This window comes from Nicotiana attenuata, unplaced genomic scaffold, assembly GCF_001879085.1.
Source record: "Nicotiana attenuata strain UT unplaced genomic scaffold, NIATTr2, whole genome shotgun sequence".
NCBI lineage: Eukaryota > Viridiplantae > Streptophyta > Magnoliopsida > Solanales > Solanaceae > Nicotiana > Nicotiana attenuata.
Window position 1 is genome coordinate 71,562 of NW_017672142.1, and position 22,500 is coordinate 94,061.

At 35.6% G+C, this 22,500-nt stretch overlaps 2 protein-coding genes across 3 annotated transcripts; one reads left to right on the plus strand and one right to left on the minus strand.

The window, feature by feature from the left end:
- Positions 1–3,449: 3,449 nt before the first annotated feature.
- On the minus strand, positions 3,450–4,732 carry LOC109212018. Its single transcript, XM_019375630.1, has 3 exons — positions 4,528–4,732; positions 4,314–4,438; positions 3,450–4,193 (listed from the first exon to the last, which is right to left on the minus strand). The coding sequence occupies exons 1-3, from the start codon at positions 4,730–4,732 to the stop codon at positions 3,450–3,452; spliced, it is 1,074 nt and encodes a 357-aa protein (XP_019231175.1).
- Positions 4,733–10,475: 5,743 nt separating this feature from the next.
- Positions 10,476–18,162, plus strand: LOC109212023 (pto-interacting protein 1-like). Of its 2 annotated transcripts, none has more exons than XM_019375636.1 (8): positions 10,476–10,726; positions 13,521–13,644; positions 14,164–14,414; positions 14,505–14,631; positions 16,897–17,170; positions 17,319–17,451; positions 17,554–17,640; positions 17,826–18,162. In XM_019375636.1, exons 2-8 carry the CDS (start codon positions 13,563–13,565, stop codon positions 17,952–17,954), a joined length of 1,083 nt encoding a protein of 360 aa, XP_019231181.1. In that variant the 5' UTR covers positions 10,476–10,726; positions 13,521–13,562; the 3' UTR covers positions 17,955–18,162. The 2 variants fall into 2 exon arrangements, with proteins under 2 accessions (XP_019231181.1, XP_019231180.1); XM_019375635.1 differs by having other exon boundaries at positions 10,477–10,726; positions 13,531–13,644.
- Positions 18,163–22,500: the final 4,338 nt, after the last annotated feature.

The window sequence follows — 22,500 nt, forward strand, 5'->3', positions numbered from 1 at the left end:
TCACCTTTGAAAGTGGTTGAACTTGTCTAGTAGAGTTGGATGAGGTCTTGTCAGCTCTGCAACATATGATCAGATCATCTGCAAAACAGATGTGAGTGAGGTTCATTTTTGCACATCTTGGATGGAAATTGAAATCAGGAATATCCTTGAAACTCTTCAAAGTTCTGCTCAAATATTCCATCACTAAGACAAATAAGTATGGGGACATAGGATCCCCTTGTCTCAATCCCTTCTTTGCTTGAAATCTTTTTGTGAGTCCACCATTGATCAGTATAGAATAGTTTGCATTAGTTACACACTCCACAATCCACTGCACCAGCTTAGTAGGAATCCCATATTCCAACATCACCATTTGTAAGAAAGACCATTCAACAGAATCATAGGCCTTTCTTATATCCACTTTGATAATGCATCTAGGTGAGATCCCTTTTTTGATATATCCTTTCACCAATTCATGAGCAAGAATAACATTGTCTAGTATACTTCTCCCTTCTATAAGTGCTGATTGAGCTGGTCCAACAATGAAGTCCACCACTGTTTTGAGTCTTGAAGTGAGAATTCTAGCAATGAGTTTATAGATGGTGGTACAACATGCTATAGGCCGGAATTCTTTTACAAAAGAAGGACTAGCCACTTTTGGTACTGGTGTAATGGTTGCCCTGCATACACTCTTCAATAACTTTCCTGATTCAAAGAACTCCTTGACTGCCTTTATCACCTCTTCTCCAACTATATTCCAGTATGTCTTAAAGAATTCTACTGGAAAACCATCAATGCCAGGTGCTTTGTCACTTGGTAACTCCTTTAGCCCTTGTAGGATCTCAGTATCAGAAACACTCTTGATCATGTTCAGCTGCTGCTCTCTATCTAAACAAGGACCATTTCTAGCTATGCTTACATCAAGACAGGGTAATTCTGAAGCCCTTGTTCCTAGGAGACCTTCAAAGAAGGATGTAAACTCTTGTTCAACTAGTAGAGGATCAGTTAGTTTTTGTCCAAGCTCATTACAGATAGTAGTAATTATGTTTCTAGCTTGCCTTGCCTTCAAATGTCCATGAAAATTTTTTGTGTTTGAGTCTCCTGCTGCAATCCACACTGCCCTAGATTTCTGCCTGTAGACTTTCTCTTGTATACCTTGCCACTTTTCTACTTGCATCAGTAGTTCTTTCTCCTCCAGGATCAAGGTATTGTTGAACAGATCATTTTCTATCTTCTTCTGAATTTCCTGCAGCTGATCTTTTAGAATTTCAACCTTTTTGTCTACTGAATTATAGACTCTATTCATTCCTTTTGCCCTGCTTCCAAGTTTCTGAAGTTTTTGCCAAACTGAATACATAGTATATCCAATTATATTTTGATCCCACACCTCTTGTACTAGCTTGTTGAATTCTTCGTCCTGCAAAAGTACATTAAGAAGCCTAAATGGCTTTGGTAAGTGGTTTCTGATAATCTCAGTACATAATACTACGGGTGAATGATCTGAAACTCCATAGTTATCATATACTGCCTCTATATAGCCATATTGCATGAACCAGTAAGAGTTCCCCAATGCCCAGTCGATATTGCTGTATATTCTATCAGTATTCTCTCTTTTGTTGCACCAAGACCATTGACATCCTTTTCTGTTTAACAATCCCAAACTAGTATCATCAACACAAATTTGGAAATTAACTACTTCACTCTGATGGACTGGATTACCATTTATTCTGTCATTAACAGATAACATAGTGTTGAAATCTCCCAGAATCAGCCAGGCCTCCATCATAGTGCTATTTATCTGTTTTAGTTGATTCCATATTTCTTGTCTCTTTGCAACAGTATTATAACCATACACAAACGTCAGCCAGCTTTTAAAATTTGAATTCCTGTCCTTGATCTCACAGTGCACCAATTGAGTTCCAACCTGAGTTATATTAACATCTACTTGTTGAGTCTTCCATATTACCCATATTCTCCCATTGGGAGCATATGTGATAATAGGTAAATTAGACTATAATTAGGCCCTAAAGAACCATATTTTTATATAGATTTTACGGTAAAAAGTGATATCCAAATGCTCTAATTAGTGTTTTTCATGCTTTGCAGGCTATATCCAATGAAAGAAGTTTGTGGAGTACTTTTGGGATCAATTACGGAGAAAAGGAGGCCAATCATACAATATCCACAAAGTGCACCAAGCGAAGGGACAAAGCCAGAACTGAAGCTGGTCTGCCGCTGTCCAGGCGTAACCGCGATAGGACCGCGGCAGAACATTGCTGCAGATTCTGAAGGTCATTCTGGTCGCGGTCCTGGCGTAACCGCGGTAGGACCGCGGCAGGACGCGGAAAGTTCAGGGACCAAAGTGTTAATTCGAGGAAACTTGGTGTAAAACCCTTATAAGATGTAGAAAATCGCCCATAATAGGGAGGCAGAGTTTTTGAGATTACTTTTGGAAGAAGAACAAGTGTGAGAGATCACCCAAAACATCATAGTTTCTATTCTCTTCTATTTTTATTGCAATTCTTCCATTACGAATAATTTATTGATTTTATCTTCCATTGTCATGAGTAGCTAGATACTTTAACCTAAGGTTTTGGTAAAACCCGTTGGGGATGACTTGGTTGTTATACTAATATATTTGGAATTGGTTGTTAATCTCTATTTGTTCATCTATGTTTTGATTGTGGTTAGTTGAAAGGGCCCTCAATTATCCGTCCCTATTTAGTATGTATCTGCTTGAGAGAGAGTGAATATTTAGGTGATTGTATGAACAACATCACTCCCGGAGTATAGACGAGAGTCATAACCGAGGGTTTAGAGGTAGGATTAGAGATAACGATACCTCGGATGCAATCTAAGTGAACTGTTTTGTGAATCTAGCTAACGTAACTTGAGAAAGTGCGTCTAGTAAATTATCATAATTGCTTGAGAAAGATTTATGATAGCTAGAGTGTTCATGATTGATAGAGACAACTATGTCTGAGTTATAATACATATTCAACTAAGGAAATCAACAACGGGGGAAACCATTACCTTATATCTTATTCCAATTATATACAAGCAAGCTTAGTTAACTTCCAGCTTTATTTACTTTCAGTTTAGTTGTTAAACATATCATCAATTGTGAAGTACAAAGTTTGGGAAAATTGACTGTGTGAATCTAGTAAATCTGACAAGAGTAATTGATAGGTTAATTCTCTGTGGTTCGACTCTGGGCAGAAATACCCAGACTATATTTGCAACGTCCGTGTGTGTCTTTTTATAAGGCATAGTTTGGCGTTATCAATATGCATAGTTTGAGAATACTTCCCATTCAATTCCAATCCTCCTTCTAACTTTTTTTTCATTCCATTTTTTCACTTTGATCTCAAGGCACCCTAACACTGTGATTTTATTCTTAAGCAGAAAAGCCTTGAGTTCTTTCTGCTTATGGGGCTTATTGAGCCCTCTAATATTCCATGAACTAATAATCATGGGGGGTGAGCCAAAGGAACTGTTTCCTCTTTAGATGCCAAACTAGCATCCTCTCTTTCCTGGATTCTTAGGGCATTAAATCTGTTTTTCTGTAGTATAGCTTTAGTAGTTTCATCAGTCATACCCTTTCTCATTGAGCTTCTCTCCTTGGGGCTTTGCACCTGTTTTCCTTTTGACTTTGCTATCTGAAAGCCATTGTCCTGCTGCTCTATTTCTGTATTGGTAATTGGTGGTGCAATTGGCTCTTCTTTACTAGTCTCTTCTCTAACCTCTTTAGCCTGTGCTTCCTCTGTTGTCTTTTGCTTCACAATCCATTTTGTGGTTACTCTTTTTCCCCTCTTGTTATGTCCACCTATCTGTCCTTTAGCATCAGGTCCTTTGTACTTTTCCATCTCTGTTTGGCCATTACATTCCCCTATGTCATGCCCTATTGTGAGACATTCTTGACAGAAGGAAGGATGCCAATCATAGCTCAATTTTTGCTCCCTTGTGTTTCCTTCAGCAGTTTCTATCAGCACTGTCTCAGGTAGTGCATGGGACACATCCATTTCAATCAACATACGAGCATAGGATACTCTAGCCTCTTGTGCTGTTAGTTTGTCAGTGTGAATTGGGTTGCCAATCGAGCTTGCAATTCTCCCTAAGTTCTCTGTTGTCCAGTATTGTATAGGTAGCCCCGAGAAGTTTACCCACACTGGAACATTTTTTGTGGATTCCTTACACATTTGGAAGTCTGGTTCCTATATTTTCAGAATTATAGGTCTATTGTTGAAAGTATATGGTCCGTTTTGAAGGACCAAATCTCTGTCCTCATCATTCTCAAACTTGAAAATAAAGTAGCCTTCATCATGCATTAGAACCTGTGGAGTTGAAACAAATTGCCAAACTCTATACACAAATTTCAACATCTCTTTAAATTGAGGAGATCCACCTATGACATAGCCAATTAAGCTAGTCCTCCATCTCCTCTTCTGCTTTTCCACTTCTATGAGGTTCAATCTAACAATTTTCCTTCCATCCTTAACAATAGGGGGTAATAGTTCAATTTCAAACCCTGTTGTATAGATCTACTACCTTGAACCACAGCAGCTAGAGTTGGTTTTGAGATCCCTATGCTTGTCGAGAAAGTCAGTTTCCTAGCTGTCGTCGCCATTTCCGTCTCATTTGGTGCAGGATCTGCAGGAGTCTTAGTTATCGGAGCTGCCTCTGTTTGAATTGCCACCAGCTCCTCCGATTTATTCCTCTCTTGTCCATGCAGAATAGTTGGTGCACTCCCCATACCTTTCATCCAATGGAACAGTTGCACCGAGTCTAAAGCTTGGGGGATCCCCGTTTCTGGTGTAACTAGTCTTGTATCTTCATCATCCCCATACCTAATAGATTATTACTATTGCTATTATCATCGTTGTTATTGTTGTTATGCATGAAGATCAATGAACCATAAATCAAAATTGAAAAGGGAGAAAAGCAAAGAGAAATAAACAATTTATGGAAAAACATGAAATCCTTTTATTTGAGTAAATTTCATGGGTGGTCATTCAACTTTGTGTTCATTATGAAAAGTCACTTTTTTTCTTTTTGTTACATAAAAATCATTCAACTTTGTGTTCATTACCCAAAAGTCACTTTTCTTTCTTTTGTTACACAAAAATTATTTTCTTTGATTTATTGCAAAAGTCACCTTGGCCAGATTTTACAGTACTTTTACTTGAAAAGTCTATTATGTCCTTGACCTTAATCCTCTCATTTATGTAATACATTCTATATTATATACTCATACTATATAATATGTTTTTACCTAGGTATTTTACTTATAATTAAAATAACTTTAAATTATTTTATTTATTATTTTTATAATATATCCATACATTTAGTTTTTTCATGGCACTCAATTTGTTTAATCATATTCAAACATGAACATATTTTAAATATAAAAATAATAATAAAATATATATTTAATATTTATTTAAAGTAATAAAAACATATTTTTTTAACAAATTATAGTTTTTATTGTCAATAAAATTTTTAAAAAAAGTTTCAAAGATATTTGTGTTTAATATTAAGTTTCTTAAAGCTTTATCTGTTAGTATTATTTATTTGAAATTATTAATCTGATGTGTCATTTTGCTAAATGTAGGTATTTTATTTATTAAATTAATGGGTATGGCTTGGATGATAAATCACTGAGCTTTGATTTTTTAATTTTCATTAAACATATTTCATTAAGCATGATTAAGAACGTGGACTTGAGATTTGTTCACGGTAATGTTACTGACAAATTTAATAATGCTACTTATATATCTTGGAAATTAATATTAAGAAAAAATTAAATTTACGAATATATTGAAGGATTTATAATGTCAAGGGCATAATAGACTTTTCAGGTGAAAGGTTTGTAAAATCTGTTCAAAGTGATTATTGTAATAACTAGAGCATAGTAAAATAATTGTTGTGTAACTAAAGAAAGAAAAATGACTTTTGGGTAATAAACACAAAATTGAGGACTTTTACGTAACAAAAGAAAGAAAAGTGACTTTTATGTAACGAACACAAAGTTGAATAACCACCCAAGAAATTTACTCCTTTTATTTCAATACAATACGAGAACAAATGGTGTTGGGCCAGTTACACTTAGTTCAGTTCAGGCCTATTCAAGATTCTAGCAAACTAGACGTCAAAGTGGAAGTTGGAAACATTCTTTGACATAGTCATTAAAATTATTTTTATTATTATTATTATTATTTGACTAATTACTGCGATAAAAAAAAATTCTTAAGTTCTAAAAGGAATTTCTTGGAATATTATGTATGGCCAATGGATCATAAGGTTAAAAGATTTAAGGTTGCAGCCTCCACCCAATGATATGGTCAATGATCAATAAAGTGTGAAAGAGATTTATGAAGTCTCAGGTTCAAAAATTTTAGTAGAGTCAAAATATACTCGGGGGTCGTTTGGTAGGATATATTAGAAAAAATAATATATGTATTTTTTTCTGGCATTATTAACCCCTTGTTTGGTACTCCCTCCGTCTCATATTAACAGTCATGGTTACTAAAAATAGTTGTCTCAAATTATTTGTCATTTTAGAAGTTCAAGACAAAACTGATTATTTTTTCCCTTTTTTACCCTTAGTAATAATTGTTCTTGAAGATGGAGATAACACATAAATATAATAAATATTCAATGAAGATAGTGTATATATTTTATGGCATAAATAAGGGTAGAATAGTCCAATCCTTTCATAATTAAGATTTCTTAAGAGACGTGTAAAAGAGAAACACAACACATAATATGAGACGGAGGGAGTAGTATTTTTCAACCTGTGTATAACTAATACTTGTATTAATTAGTTATGCACCCTATTCAGTACTATTCTATTCTTATACATAGCAAACCATGACATTAGTAGTATTATAGTTTTTAATACATAGATAAGCATCAATGGTAGCTTGAAGCTATAGTTTAAGAGAAGCGACAAGATCATCAAAAAAGGGAGGCACTCAAGATACCATAAGAATGGAAGGGAAAGCGAAGGACGGAGACCATTTTACAAGAGCTTCAAGAAGAGTGAATTGAATTAGCCGCGGGTGGCTGCTTGAGCGCGTTAGCGCTTAATCAATCCGTTGCTTGTTCCTTTCGTGACTCAAACAGCCGGTACGCTTTCCGACTCGCAACGACTCAAAGGGGCGGGGGCTATATATTTGCTTGCAAAGCAGGCTGTTCGCCTTTCGAAAAGGGTGAGCCTATTTTGCTTGGGCCGTTGTACCTTTTGATTATGGTATAGTATTGTGAGATCCGAACATAGGGCTACTTTATTTGTTTGCCATATCTTTGCTAGGTGTTTATGAAATTATTATAGCAGGTTGGAATAAAGACAGAATTGTCTTTTCAAAGCCTTTTAATGCACCAAATCAAACAGTTGAAAAGAAAATAATCCCATCATAACTAATTCCAGTATCACTAATTCCAGCATTACTAATACACCATATTCAGTACTATTTTTATACACCCCATCAAACGACATCTAAGTGATTTATTCTGATTTTTCCTAGAATAGTACAGTTATCCGATGGTACCTGTGGTGGTAGGAGGTAGCTCGGTATCCAATAGTCGAGATACGCGTAACCAGGTACTTATTCTGGTTGGAGTTAGCATATTGTATTATGCTGGTGGAAGTAGAAGATATCTGATGAAATAATCGAGATATGCACAGACTGATCCGGACACCACTATCGGAAAAAAAAAAAATTCAAACTGCAGACTTGATCAAGTATTCCAACATTTTGCTGGACTAGGCTTCTTAGACATACCATGTCAAAATGTGGGCTGCAGTGGAATCTGGACCTTTTCTTTGGACAGATTTATTATTGGGCTGGGCCACTTAATGAAGATTCCATCTCTATGATGATAAAAATGTGAAGGAACAATTAGCGCCTCTATAATTTTGGATTAAATAAATTAGTGGTGTATTTGAGACTAATTCATAGTATTTGAATCTGGAAAAATATTATGGATTCAAATGTGTGGGTACTGGTGTCAAATCCAAATAAGAGAACAACTACTATAAGATCCTAAGATTAATTTACGGTCTTTGAAGCTAACTTCAATACCTGTCCAGCCAACCGTTTAAATTAAAAACAATCAGTAGATGTATAATATATGTTTAATCTATGTATAATATTTGTATGACCACATATAACTATTGTATAATTTATATATACCAGCTAGAAAAAATAAATAGTAAATTTTGCGGAATATTTGTGTATAAGATCCCGTTTAGATCAAGTATCGCACTTGTAAATTTCTATCTAACATGAGGGGACTAGCTATTTTTATGTCTGACTTTTCCCAAATACTTTTTTAATTAACTTTTAGGTATATCACTTTATGTTACTTTGTATAGAACTTCTAAACATGCAAAAATAAAACAATTACTTTTTAAAACTTGAATAAAAATAAATATTTGACCCCATTCTTAGAACAAGTTCCATACTAGTGAAGTTTTCACAACATTATTCAAGGGACAAATTGCTTTTTCAAGAAAAAAAAAATTAAAGTCTATACTCTTATGTATAATAGTTAATAATACTCTTTATATAATTTATAAACATAAAAATAAAAATTAATATCTTAAACTAATGCCAAGATTAAGGTTTAATTACCTCTATCTGAAGTCTGAACCTAATCATTTATTTTAAGACGGTGGAAGAACTAAATAATTAGGAATAAGTATTCATGAATTATTAAAATATTAGAGGACGACTGCCGATTATTCATGTTAAAATTTACTACACGACAAAACCACTTGAAAGAGAAATATCTTTCCATAAATTGTTTTACAAGAATTGTTATAATAATAAATAATGGTCAAATATAAAGATACCAAAATGATAATGATTTTACTATATTGTCGAACTTATTATATTCTTACTTTAAGAATTAGTATTCCATTAATTTATCGTTTAATGAGTAATGACTAACAAACACCCATGTGATGTCTCATGCCTCACTTCGAATATAATGAATTGGGAAAGAAAAAAAATTAAAAAAATAACAAAAAGATTATACTCTCAGCTGTCTACAATTATTATGTATTTGTAATCATTTTCCAACCTAGTCGGTCTAATTTTCAATCATTAAGGTGGCATTCGTTATTAAATTTTTATACCTTAAATTTTATACTACTAAACTTCAATTTAAATTTTTTCTCGAAAAGAAGTTGAAATATAAATTGTTCAATATTTAATGAAACTCCCATAGTCCCATATATTAGTGTGTGGTTGAGAAATAAGAGTTACAAATGAAGATTTCCTTATTTGAATCTTAGCTACAACACCTAGTATGACCTCATTTGCTCTAATTTTGGTGAATAGTTTTACCTACCTGAAACACTCGTAAAGCTAACCAATTTTATATATTTTTTTATGAATTTAATTTTCTAAAAAAGTAGGTACATAAACGTTTTTTTAAAAAAAAAAATGTGTTTGCTCATGAAAATTTATAAGTTTTTAAAATAATATCAAAAATAAGATTTTCAAAAATCGAAACCAAATTTTCCAAATTTTCAAAAAAATAAATAAATTTCCGCACTCATAAAACTGAAATATTTTTTCCAGTGAAATGCATGTCCAAACACAATTTCAAATCCAAATACCATATTTTCAACTTAATTCCAAATACTACTTTTTTTTCTTCAAAAATTATACTCCCTCCGATCCAAAATAAGTGATTTTTTGGCCTTTTCTTGTGGTCCGAAATAAGTGATTTTTTCAGATTTCAAGAATGAATTAATTATTTTTTTCCTACATTGTCCTTGGAGTAAATAGTGTTGGAATATGTGTTAGGAGTGTTTATGTGAGATAGTGAAGGTTAATATGGTCAATTCCATTGCTAATTAATGTTGAAAGGTGGATTTCTTAATCTGTGTGAAAACATCCAAAAAATCACTTATTTTGGACGGGAGGGAGTAATTTTTATGTCCAAACGTTTACTTAAGCACCCAAGGGTGTGGTCTAGTGGTGTGAGAACTATAGGCCCTCATGTTCAAATCCTAGCGGAGACAAAAAAATAGGAAGTGATTTCTTCTCATTTGTCCTTGATGAATAGGGTTATCTAGTACGTACCTATTTTTGGTGGGAGTTGACATGTATACCGGATACCACGATTTTGTACGTTTGCTTGGAGTCGAGGGTCTACCGGAAATAACCTCTCTTTCCGCACAAAGTAGGAATAAGGCTGCTTACACACTCCTCTCCCCAAGCTCTACCTGTGGTATTACATTTGACTCGATTTAATCATCACATATTGCTCGATAAATTAGTTAAAATGTGCACATTTTAATTCATATACCATCTTTAGAGTAAAAAAAATTGCTCATCATAAAAGAAGACTATATTTAACAAGAAACTTGTGAATTGAATGATTGGGGAAAAAACAAGAAAAATACATTTTTGCATTCTTTTTAATAGAATATAATTATTGTGAAAAGATAAAGATGGCATATACAAAACTGTGTGTGTGTGTGAAAGAGAAGAAGTCAAGGCCAACAAAAGAGACAGAGCAACTAGCCAAAACTACTCTCTTTCCTTTACACTGTTTCCGTTTCTATTACTTTTCTCACTCTGATTCATTCAATTCAATACATATATTTCTATATTTGACTCCTTTTATTAGTCTCTCTTCCATTTCTATCTCACTCTTCAGATCACATTTTCTTTCACTTCACAATCAATTTTCTCATCGCGCGTTGTTTTCGAAACCGATTGCCTCTAAGGTTAGTCCTCGTAAATTTTCCTCTTTTTTAGTCTATTTTTGTTCGGTTAAACTACGAGATCGTGCTGATTTATTATTATTTTTGCACAATTATGTATTAATTCGTTATATTCGTGTGATAATTTTACTGTGATTGCAGTGTATTTCAGTTACCTGTCATAGTTTGAGGGTTGTTAGATTAATTTTTCTAATAGGAATTAACTTATATGCAATTTACTGTGATTGCAGTGTATTTCAGTTGCCTGTCATAGTTTAAGGTTTGTTATTTACTTTTCTAATAGGATTTAACTTATATGCACTAACACTGTAATGGATTTTTACATTATTAGTGTAATTTATCATGTTGTAGAGTTATCTGCAATTACTTTTTTAAGTGATCTGGTTGTTGTAATATTTATCTGTATTGTCGGTACATTGAACTTAAATTCTTTTTAGTAATAGAGAAATTAGCTGTTTAGATTAGTGTTATTATTATTATTTTTTGTTTTGTTTGAGGGTTATGAGATTGTAATGGATTAGTGAAAAGTGAGGGAAGATATCAGGAATTTATTTTGAAGTGACTTAAAGAGAGGAAGAAAAGGTCTTTATGGAAATGAAAAGCAATTTGATAATGCTTTTTTCCCTTTCTACTGTGTTTCTTTGTGTGAATATCTAAAATGAGGGTTCAAAGCAGTTGTCTTTCTGGATGCATTTATGCTAATAAAGTGACTTCCTTTTTGTATCTTATAAAGGTGAAGATACCAAAAGCTAGCTATTTTGATTAGTTTCAATTATGAGTATCGGGGGAGGATGTAGGCTATAAGGTATGGGTTCGAACCCAGTAGTTTTGGCTCAAACCTTGTATATATGTTAAGAAATTTATTTAATCAGATCCCAGTACTAGACTTGAGGTTGCTGTCCTAGAATCCAGAACACATAAAGTTCAGACCCTAAATCTGCCTCTAAATTGAGCATGACAATTCCAGAAAATAATTTGTAAATCCTATGATATGGTGATATTTTCTCTAGAACGCAGAGAAAGAAATATAAGTATGGGAGATTGAGAAATGGGGATGTTAAGGAAAGAGTTGTTGCTTCTCTTGATGGAAACTCTTTAATAATCCAGTGTTGCGAAGAGCGTGAAGCGAGGAAAAGCGACAACCCCCATTTCACGAAAAGCAAGAAGCGAGAAGCGAAGCGCTCGCTTTTTTAAAGTGAAGCGGAATTAAAAAAAAATTAAAATAAATACTGCATAGACAACACATGTAATTGTACGCAAATGTTCAATACTTCAATTAAAAAACTAAAGAGTAGCATCAATTAAAGCACAAAATGAGCATCCTATTCTTCTACAAAATGAGCATCGTATTCTTCTATAAGAACTAAGAATAAAAGATACAATAATTGGGCAGAAATTTAGGGCAGAAACTGGAAAACTGGGCAGAATTTTTCTGAAAAAAATTCGCCAGCATTTCGGCGCTTTTTGGACGTTTAGAAAGAAAAAGAAAAAGAAAAAGAAGAAGGAGAAGAAGAAGAAGAATGAAAATCAAAAGTCCAGAACATACCTATTGAAAGTTGTTGTTGTACTCTTGAAGAAGAAGAAGAACAACTGTAGTTTGAAGAAGAGAAATCGCTGCTGTTGTTTGAAGTTAATGAAGAAGAGAGGAAGAAATCGTTGATGTTGTTTGAAGAACGCTAGTTTCTCGCTGCTGTTGAAGTCTCGAAGAAGTCAAAGAAGTCCAGACTGTTTAGAACCAAGTTTTTAATAAAATAGGGCTTTGGGTAATTTTTAAACAGAGAAGCGTCGCTTCTTCTCGCTTCACCGCTTCTCGCTTTTTACAGAGAAGCGGTCGCTTTTTCTACCAGAGTCGCTTTTAATGGCAGAAACAATGAACTGTGCGCTCCGCTTCGCTTCTCGCTTAAAGCGAGGAAGCGCTCGCTTTTTTAATCACTGTAATAATCTAGGTTTATATGATGTATATCCTAATCATTTTACCATATTTGTTGTCATATATCCACTAAAATGCATATTCGTCGGTTATCACAGGGAGACCATATCATGTATGTGTAATTCGTGTAGGTTTATACATTAAAATATCAATTTCCATCTTGGTTAGCCTATGACGTTGGCTTTTTCTCTATGATATGTTGATGTGCACATATTCCGCATTTTTCCATGAGTGCCATACAAACATTCATTATATGTCAGTAGAAGCATAAGATAACATTTTAATCTTGTTATTGATCTTTCACCTAGCCTGTTTGATATTATTGATGACATTGAGTGAACATTTTCGATTTACGGAGAGAGCAAAGGAATTGCCGTGTTTCAGAAACCTTTGGACTCTGTGTTGTAGCCAGTGTTGTCAAAGGCACGCTTAAAGTGCGCTTAAGCCCTAAAACGAGGCTCAAAACATGTTGAGCGTTTCGCCTCGCTTTGCGGGCGCTTCAGTGTCGCATCAAGGCTCTAAGGCATACTTTTCATTGCCAATGAGTGTAATCCTGAAAATGCGACACTAAACAATTGATATTTCACTTTATCGTAATTTTGTTTTCAATTTTTTTGTCCATATATTTGTTATTCATGCTTATAATTATTGGTCTTGGACTGCATATACATATTTTTATTTTTTCTCCAATTGTGCCTTCTTTCATTAAAGCCCACGCTTTATTTGCGCTTTTCGCTTAAAGCCCCAACGGGCCTTAGAGCTTTTTTGCGCTTTTCGCCTTTGATAACACTGGTTATAGCACTGATTGAGAGTCCTGTTTCTGTGCTCTAGCGACACCTTATATAACTTAATTAACTTTTTGACTAGTATTTTCCAGAATAGCTCAAGGGTATAGGAAGAAGGAAAACTATGGGCTGCTTCGGTTGTTGTGATGATGATGACATGCACAAAGCTGCTGATCATGGACCATTCATGACCAACAATTCAGCAGGTTAATTTCCTCCTTGTACTGTTTTCTTTTAGTAACATCACAAACTATGGGGAATGATAAGTTTGGCCGTAAGGGAGGGGCGGGCGGCTAGTGTTTTTACTCTAAAGTATCTCTAAGATTGAAGCTCAACGTTAACCACTGAGCACTGAGATATGATCTATTGTCAATTGAGTTGGGAAGATTAATATAATCTCCACAGCAGGTTTATAAATAAATTAGTTCCAGCATATTGGAAGCTCAAAGATCATGATGGTGTCTTTGTGATGACACAGTATGGAAGAGATACGTACTGTGCTAGCATGTTTGTCACCTCAATCTTTCAATTAAACCATAGGAAACTGATAAATAGTCAGTTAAAAATTGTAGTCTTTGGTTCATTGCTTTGGCTTTGCCCCTATCCTATGGAAAGGCTTTCTTTAGATAGTATCCTGCTTCAGTTTACTGGGTGTTTTCAGTTTTATCTTTTATCGGTAAAATTTCTTGTTTACATTCCTCACTAAACGGAGAAAATTCTTTTAGGCTACAATGCAGGGCAGCGTGCAACAGAAAGTGCGCAGAAGGAGACACAGACTGTTAACATCCAGCCCATTGCTGTTCCTTCTATAGCTGTTGATGAGTTAAAGGACATCACAGACAACTTTGGTACAAAAGCCTTGATAGGTGAGGGATCATATGGAAGGGTATACCATGGTGTCCTGAAAAGTGGGCGGGCTGCAGCCATTAAAAAGTTAGACTCGAGTAAGCAGCCTGATCGAGAATTTTTGGCGCAGGTCAGGTCAATTGGATTGTCCTACTTTGACCAACATATATTATACATAAATTTCTCACCCTTGCTTGGATATGATTGTAAATCTTTGCAGGTTTCTATGGTGTCAAGATTAAAACATGACAATGTGGTTGAATTACTCGGTTATTCTGTGGACGGCGGTCTTCGTGTGTTGGCCTATGAGTATGCCCCAAATGGATCTCTTCATGACATTCTTCATGGTTAGTTTACTATAAGCCATTGTAGAGCTATTCTCTGCTTCTCAAATGGAACTCAAACTGGTTGATTTGTTAATAACTCTTTGTGGTTTTGGTGGATTATATTGATGGGTCAAATTCAAATGGAATCTCATGACCATTTGTGATAGGTCGTGTTTGGAAATTTGGAAATGAATGCAATTTCCAAATCCAACTAGGTCATGTGCACATAGAACCCATTTTAACTACTTCATGACTTCACTTTCAACCCTCAAAAAGTGATCAAAGCTCCTCCCCAGCTTTATCCCCCTTTCAGAAGTACCTTGGCTTGCTTTTCCCTGACATGTGTGAAAGTGTTATTTAAAGTTAATCAAGAGTAAGCTTGGCGCAAGACTTCCTCATATACTGCGCTAAAGAACCCTTAAGGTTTTCCTTCTTACTTTCAGATTTTATTATTTGCTTTTTGCTGTTGCATATACTTTTCGTTCTTTTGTCCTCTCACTAAAACATATTCCGTCATAAGTTCCATTTATTGCATAGTTTGACTATGCAGACAGTGAAAAAGCTAATTTACATACTCCCTCCGTTCCAATTTATGTGAACCTGTTTGATTGAGCACGGAGTTTAAGAAAAAATGAGGGCTTTTAGAATTTGTGGTCCTAAACAAGTCAAAAGGGGGCCCAGAGTATTTGTGTGGTTATAAAAGCTTCTCATTAAGGGTAGAATTGTAAGTTTAAGCTAAATTGTTTCCGAATTTAGAAAGGGGTCATTCTTTTTGGAACGGACTAAAAAGGAAATAGGTTCACATAAATTGGAACGAATGCAGTACTATTTTTTAGTCATAGGACTTAAGAAAATGATAAGTTAGTTATAATGGAAAAATGTCTACATAGTAAGTTTTAAGTTCCACAGGTTGAGCTGCTATCAATCGTGGCTCAATGAGAAAAGGGTTGAGCTTATGCTTGCCTCAATTGGACCCAGTTCTTGATAAATTGGTTTTCAACGTAAAATTCTGTCCAATATAATAATTTGCAAGATTGTATTAAAACATTTTGGGACATCAAAAATTGGATGGGATGTGTGCATTGAGTTGAGAATAGAGGGTACAAGGGATACTTGAAGCTAGAATGTCATTGCTATCAAAGAAAAAGGCCCTTGCTTCTTTTTTCTTTTTGGTCCTTCCATTCCCCTAATAGTATCCTTTTGATAGTCCAAACTTGAAAAGATTGTCTGCCACAAAGGTTATTGGGCTTGGCCCACTTTATTGGTCAGAGATCAGAAGGAGAGACAATCAAGGAAAGTGTGAAAGGAAGGAAGCTTGAAGTGGCTTACTTATCATGCTGGTGAAGCTTCATAGAGTTTCCTTGTGTGTGTGTGTGTGTGTGTGTGTGTGTGTGAGAGAGAGAGAGAGAGAGAGAGAGAGAGAGAGAGAGAGAGAGAGATGGCCAATATATTCTTGACCCAACGCCATGAGTGGAATTTGATCTGTCTTATACATTCAAGCTTGTCATTGCAATCTTTGAGGTTGGTGTAGCATTCCTGACCTTTTGTGAGCTCATCGACGAAGGGTAAACTTGTACTAGTTTGAAAATCAACCTGCTAAGTCCATTAAATCGTTTCCCCTTTCTCTACGTAAAATCTAATTCATGAAAACTGCTCAGGGTCGTGATGTGATTTACCCACCCATTTCCACTTCAAACAAATAAAACTTCTATCCACTGCCTTTGCTTTTTAAACAGAAATCGTAGTCATTTGCTGATGGAACGTTGTATCTCTGTTGAACAGAGCAAAATCATTACATGCCTTGTTTCTTTTTAAAAGGGCAGCCCTGCTTGAAAGCAGGGTCGCTGGAAGGGCAGCACCCAAAGGGGGTGTAATGTGGGCAGCCTACCCTGACACAAGCATCAATGGCTGATTTTGTGGTGCGAACCCGTGACGTACAGGTCACATGGAGACAACTTTACCGTTGCTTTTTCTGGCTGCATATATTCCTGTTTCATTTGGGACCTTTTGGTTATGTGTCTTCTTCTTCTTTATGTATGGCTGATCATACTCATTTTTTTTAACCTTTTGGAACAACTTTTGATTGTGGTGGTTTTGTCTCTGCGAAGTTAATGTGTCAGTTTGTCTCATGGCTAATGCTGAAAACAATTTTGACTGCCTATTTTTAGGACATTTATTGTAGCAGCCTCCTTAATTACCTGGACTATATATGATTAATATGACTAAACTGACAGGTTGCTAATCAAACCGAGAAATTCAAATAACTATTTCATTCTGTGGTTGCAGGACGAAAAGGTGTGAAAGGTGCACAGCCAGGTCCAGTATTGTCATGGGCACAACGGGTTAAAATTGCTGTTGGGGCTGCAAAAGGGCTAGAGTACTTGCATGAAAAAGCACAGCCGCATATCATCCATCGTGATATTAAGTCTAGCAATGTTTTACTCTTTGATGATGATGTTGCTAAAATTGCGGATTTTGACTTATCTAATCAAGCTCCTGATATGGCAGCACGTCTTCACTCTACACGTGTTCTTGGAACCTTTGGTTATCATGCTCCTGAGTGAGTCCAGTTCTTAATGTGTAATACAAATATGCTATGAACTTGGTTAATTAACTAAATAAAGGAATTTTAGCTCTTGTTTCATAAGTACTAGGCCCAAAGGTCATTCATTTTTATGCTGATTGGACTTTACCTCCTTGTGTTGCAGATATGCAATGACTGGTCAGCTGAGTTCAAAGAGTGATGTTTACAGCTTTGGTGTTGTACTTCTTGAACTCCTCACTGGCCGTAAACCTGTTGATCATACATTGCCACGTGGCCAACAGAGTCTTGTGACATGGGTATAGCCTTAAAGATACTGGCATTACTATATATGATGCACCATTCTTTAGTTGAATTTCTTTTGATCTGCAAATTTGACGATTCATACCATTTGTTATCAGGCAACACCAAGACTTAGTGAAGATAAAGTGAAGCAATGTGTTGACGCTAGACTGGGTACAGATTACCCTCCTAAAGCAGTTGCAAAGGTATGTCACTAGAGGCAGAAATTTCTTGACTATCTGCAGCTGTAATTCTACCTCTTCTCCCAAGTTATGTTGATTAAAAATGAAAATCAGCATCTAATTAAGGAGAAGATGGAAAAAAAATTGTTTTATTTTTCACGTCTTCTTGATTTTCATCAACTCCTACTCAAATCTTCATGGTAAAACAGATGGCTGCTGTTGCTGCTTTGTGTGTGCAATATGAAGCTGATTTTCGGCCAAATATGAGCATTGTGGTAAAAGCGCTTCAACCTCTGTTGCATGCTCGATCTGCACCTAGTGAAACATCAAACGTGTGAATTCTCTCCTTTCCCGCAGCCACTACTGCATGAAATGATTAACGATTAAGATTTGTTTTGTTGAGTTGAAGATGATATTATACTACGAGTAGTAGTTATTTGGGAAATCAGCGGACATACTATGATTTCCCTTGCCTTTTCCCTGGTCGATTGAATGTGTATAATTTTTATAAATGCACTAATAGAAGTAGCTTTGCCTATTCTTTCATGGATTGTTATTGATGTCTTGACCCTTGTGGCCCGACCCTTCCCCGGCCCCGCGCGTAGCGGGAGCTTAGTGCACCGAGCTGCCTTTTTTGTTATTGATGTCTCGAGTATCCTACTATCAACAAAGCGGATGAAAGAAAGCTGAAACTACGTAGTTTGAAACTTCGGCTTTTCCACCATTGCCAAGATTCTTTTTACTGTTTATGTCACAGTTATGTTTAGCATGAGGATGAATATGCTGTGTGGGGATTGGACGATACTCCATATGGTATTAGTGGGGTGGCTAATGACAACTACTTCTATAATGATTTAAGTTGAAGCCTGGAAATAATCATATTAGGTGCCGACTCCAGTAGGCCCCCGGGCTTTGGTTCAATGGTAAGGACACAACACGTTAGGGAGGTTAAGTACCATTACTGGTTGGCCTACTGGTTCGAACGAGAAAAAGGCTTTGTATTTAATGTTAGAGACTTGTGCGCCAACTGGAGTTGGGTCAGAAGGCCACAGGAGACTTTTATTGTACTAGCCTACTAGGTACCAGGTTCAACTTGTATGAGATTGAGGCGTAATCATTGTTGTAGGTACTGGGTTTAACTTGTACTCCCTCCGGTCCAAAATAAGTGATTTTTTGGCCTTTTTCTTGTGGTCCAAAATAAGTGATTTTTCCAGATTTCAAGAATGAATTAATTATTTTTTTCCTACATTGTCCTTGGAGTAAATAGTGTTGGAATATGTGTTAGGAGTGTTTATGCGAGATAGTAAAGGTTAATATGGTCAATTCTATTGCTAATTAATGCTAAAAGGTGAATTTCTTAATCTGTGTGAAAACATCCAAAAAATCACTTATTTTGGACCGGAGGGAGTATGTGATTGAGGCGTAGCTATTGTTGTTGTAGGTATCGGGGTCCAAGAAGAAAATCTGCAGTCAAGTGGTCTTTATTGTCTTTCCTGTAATGTTGAATGTTGGGAGGCAATAAATGGACTATTATATATAGACCTCAAATATATGAAGATAAGCTAACTATTAATCTCGGGATAATTTAATCCGCGTACCAAACGACCACTGAGAATACATCGTGATAACTGTTTTATTCCCAAGCAAGTGGATAGACAAGCCAAGTCTTGGCAATAGTGAAACCCACACACTACCCTCTCAAAATTGAATGCGTTTCTATAGTCTTCAATCAGTTCGGCTGGATAGAGTTTTGATTCAGTTGACTAGTTGAAGACATAGGCCACAGCAACTGTCTTTCAACTACTACTATTTAATTAGTTCTCATCTTTAAAGGTTCAGTCATTCGCTTCCATTACTTATTATATTATTGTTGTTATTGATTGTTGCTTTATTTTTACCGTTTCTTTAGCCGAGGGTAAATTAGAAGACAAGAACAAAAGACAAAGAAATGAAGAAAAATAATAAAGTTTATTATGATACATATCTTTCTCATGTAGGAGATGAATAAGTCCATTTATTTAGTTCTACAGTTCTACATTCTTTGCACTTATTATACCTACTCAGTTAGATTTAGATATATAGATACTTAGATCTATACTAAGAATTTCAAATTCTTCAAATAATAAATATTATCTAATTTCTAATTAGTAAATAGAATTCAAATTCTTAATTTAATTATAATTATTACAAGATATCTTTATTTATATAATAACATAATAACAGATACAAATAGTAAATCGAGGTACCCTTCTATGACAAATTTGAATTCCATCTATTTTTGGGCCGTTAGCAGGCCTAGTCTTTCTGGCAATTGCAATGACTTCTTTATTTCTTCATGTTCAAAAAAATAAGATTGTTTAGATCCGCTGGGACCCAATCTCATCCATTTTTTTTTTGAAAACGTGGACTTGTATCATAACACAGATATCTATTTATTGGAATATAGTATAACATGTGATTTCCACCGAACATAAAGGAAAAAACTCTTATGCCTGCAGAAATATGATATATGGATATATCAATTCTAGCAATTTTCAAATAGATCAGGATTGCTGGATGCCTGAAATGTAGTCGGTGAATCTCTATGTATATCGATATGTATAGTGGGATCATATTAAATAAAGAGTATGTTATTATTTTAGATTTAACCAATTTGATGAATTACTCCTAAAGGTTGACATCAAACTAGTGCTAGTTCACCTCAAACTAGTGCTAGTTGATGAGAGTTACTTCGGAAACAAAAAAGTAAAGTCAAATTTCTCTGGGGTATTATCTCAATTCCAATAAAATGCAATCGGGTAAAGTATGACTTGGCGATCAGAACATATATGGATAGAACTTATAACGGGGTCTCGAAAAATAAGTAATTTCTGCTGGGCCTTTATCCTTTTTTTAGGTTCATTAGGCTTCTTATTAGTTGGAACTTCCAGTTATCTTGGTAGAAATTTGATATCTTTTTTTCCGCCTCAGCAAATCATTTTTTTTCCACAAGGAATCGTGATGTCTTTCTACGGAATTGCGGGTCTCTTTATTAGCTCTTATTTGTTGTGCAAAATTTTCTGGAATGTAGGTAGTGGTTATGATCGATTCGATAGAAAGGAAGGAATAGTCTGTATTTTTCGTTGGGGATTTTCGGGAAAAAAATCATCGGATATTCCTCCGATTCCTTATAAAAGATATTCAGTCCGTTAGAATAGAAGTTAAAGAAGGTATTTATGCTCGTCGTGTTCTTTATATGGACATCCGAGGCCAGGGGTCCATTCCCTTGACTCGTACTGATGAGAATCTGAGAACAAAAGGTTGCTGAATTAGCCTATTCGTTGCGTGTACCAATTGAAGTATTTGAGAAATTGAGATATCAGTATCAGGAAACAATATTCTGAATTTCTTCATTCGAAGTGAATTCTTAGGTTTTTTCTGGATTCTTTCTAGATTCAAAGACTAACCACAAAATCACAAAGAAAATAGATTCATTAGTCCGATACCTTGTATAAAACTCATGTGTGTAAGAAATATTCGATCGCATAGAGTGTACGAATGGGTTGATTAACAATTCACAGATGAAAAAATGGCAAAAAAGAAAGCTGTCACGACCCGGATTTTCCACCATCAGGAGTCGTGATGGCGCCTACTGTTGGAGCTAGGCAAGCCAAACATTTAAACATTTTTGGATAACGACATAACAATAATAAAATAACGAGTCTTTAAATAAATGCGGAAGTCTTTTAAAACATAAATAACTAAAAACCCAAAATGCGGAAGTCTAATACTTCACTACCCAAGACTGGAGTCCCTGTCTCACGAACTACTAAAGAGTGCTACAAACAAGTCCGAATAGAAATACATAAATGTCTGTCTCGGTACAATGGAAACAAATTGAAACATAGAAAGGGACTCCTGCCTGCGAACGCCAGCTAGGCTACCTCGTAAGTCCCTGGACTGAAGTCAGCTCCCGATCGATATCCTACTGCTGTGGTCCAAAAGCTGCTCCAATACCGTGATCTGTGAAAAAGAGCACAGAAGTGTAGCATCAGCACAACCGACCCCATGTGCTGGTAAGTGCCTGGCCTAACCTCGGCGAAGTAGTGACGAGGCTAGACAGGACTACCAAGTCAACCTGTGCAGTTCAATGTATATATGTGCAATACAAGGAAAGGCTACAGAAATTAAGCAGCTAAGAGGGAGGGAAGCATACTATGGGGGAGTACATTTCGGATATGAAGTCAACAATTTAAATAAGAAACAAGGCAATAACAATAATTAATGAGAGCAGGAAAATCAACAGTTGCACGGCATCAACCTTCGTGCTTTTACTCTCATTCTCACCAAAAGCAATCAAATAAAGTGCACGACATCACCCTTCGTGCTTTCCCTCACGTAACTCTCACATCGTGGCACGGAATGATCCTTCGTGCAAATATAATCAAAACATGGCACAGAATGACCCTTCGTGCAAATGTAATCAAAACATGGTACGGAATGACCCTTCGTGCATATATAATCAAGATATGGCACGGAATGACCCTTCGTGCATTATCACTCTTCCTCACCCAAACAGTAATCACAACCAAACGGGGCGAGGGGATAAACAAATAATAAGAAATGTCCCGGCAAGGGAGATAATCAATGTACTCAAACCATCCCGGCAAGGGATTATTCATATCACTTTCTATTTCTTTCATTTCTTACTCCATAGTCTTCGTGTCATTCGAGCCAACGCTCCAAAGAATTTACAATTCGTAATTTGTTCTCTTACTCTTCACATTGCATAGAATACATCAATTAACATGGAAGAGTCATAACAATATCAGATAAGTACATACAAGGACCCACGGTCATGCTAGACACCGGTGTATAGATACTCGTCACCATGCCTATACACCG

Coding starts and splice junctions, on each gene's coding strand:
- LOC109212023 (XM_019375636.1), top strand. CDS start 13,563: ATGGGCTGCTTCGGTTGTTGTGATGATGATGACATGCACAAAGCTGCT. Junction 13,645..14,163: donor CATGACCAACAATTCAGCAG/GTTAATTTCCTC, acceptor AAATTCTTTTAG/GCTACAATGCAGGGCAGCGT. Junction 17,171..17,318: donor TTTGGTTATCATGCTCCTGA/GTGAGTCCAGTT, acceptor CTTGTGTTGCAG/ATATGCAATGACTGGTCAGC.
- LOC109212018 (XM_019375630.1), bottom strand. CDS start 4,732: ATGGGGAGTGCACCAACTATTCTGCATGGACAAGAGAGGAATAAATCG. Junction 4,439..4,527: donor TCTAGCTGCTGTGGTTCAAG/GTAGTAGATCTA, acceptor TGAACCTCATAG/AAGTGGAAAAGCAGAAGAGG. Junction 4,194..4,313: donor AATTTGTTTCAACTCCACAG/GTTCTAATGCAT, acceptor CTGAAAATATAG/GAACCAGACTTCCAAATGTG.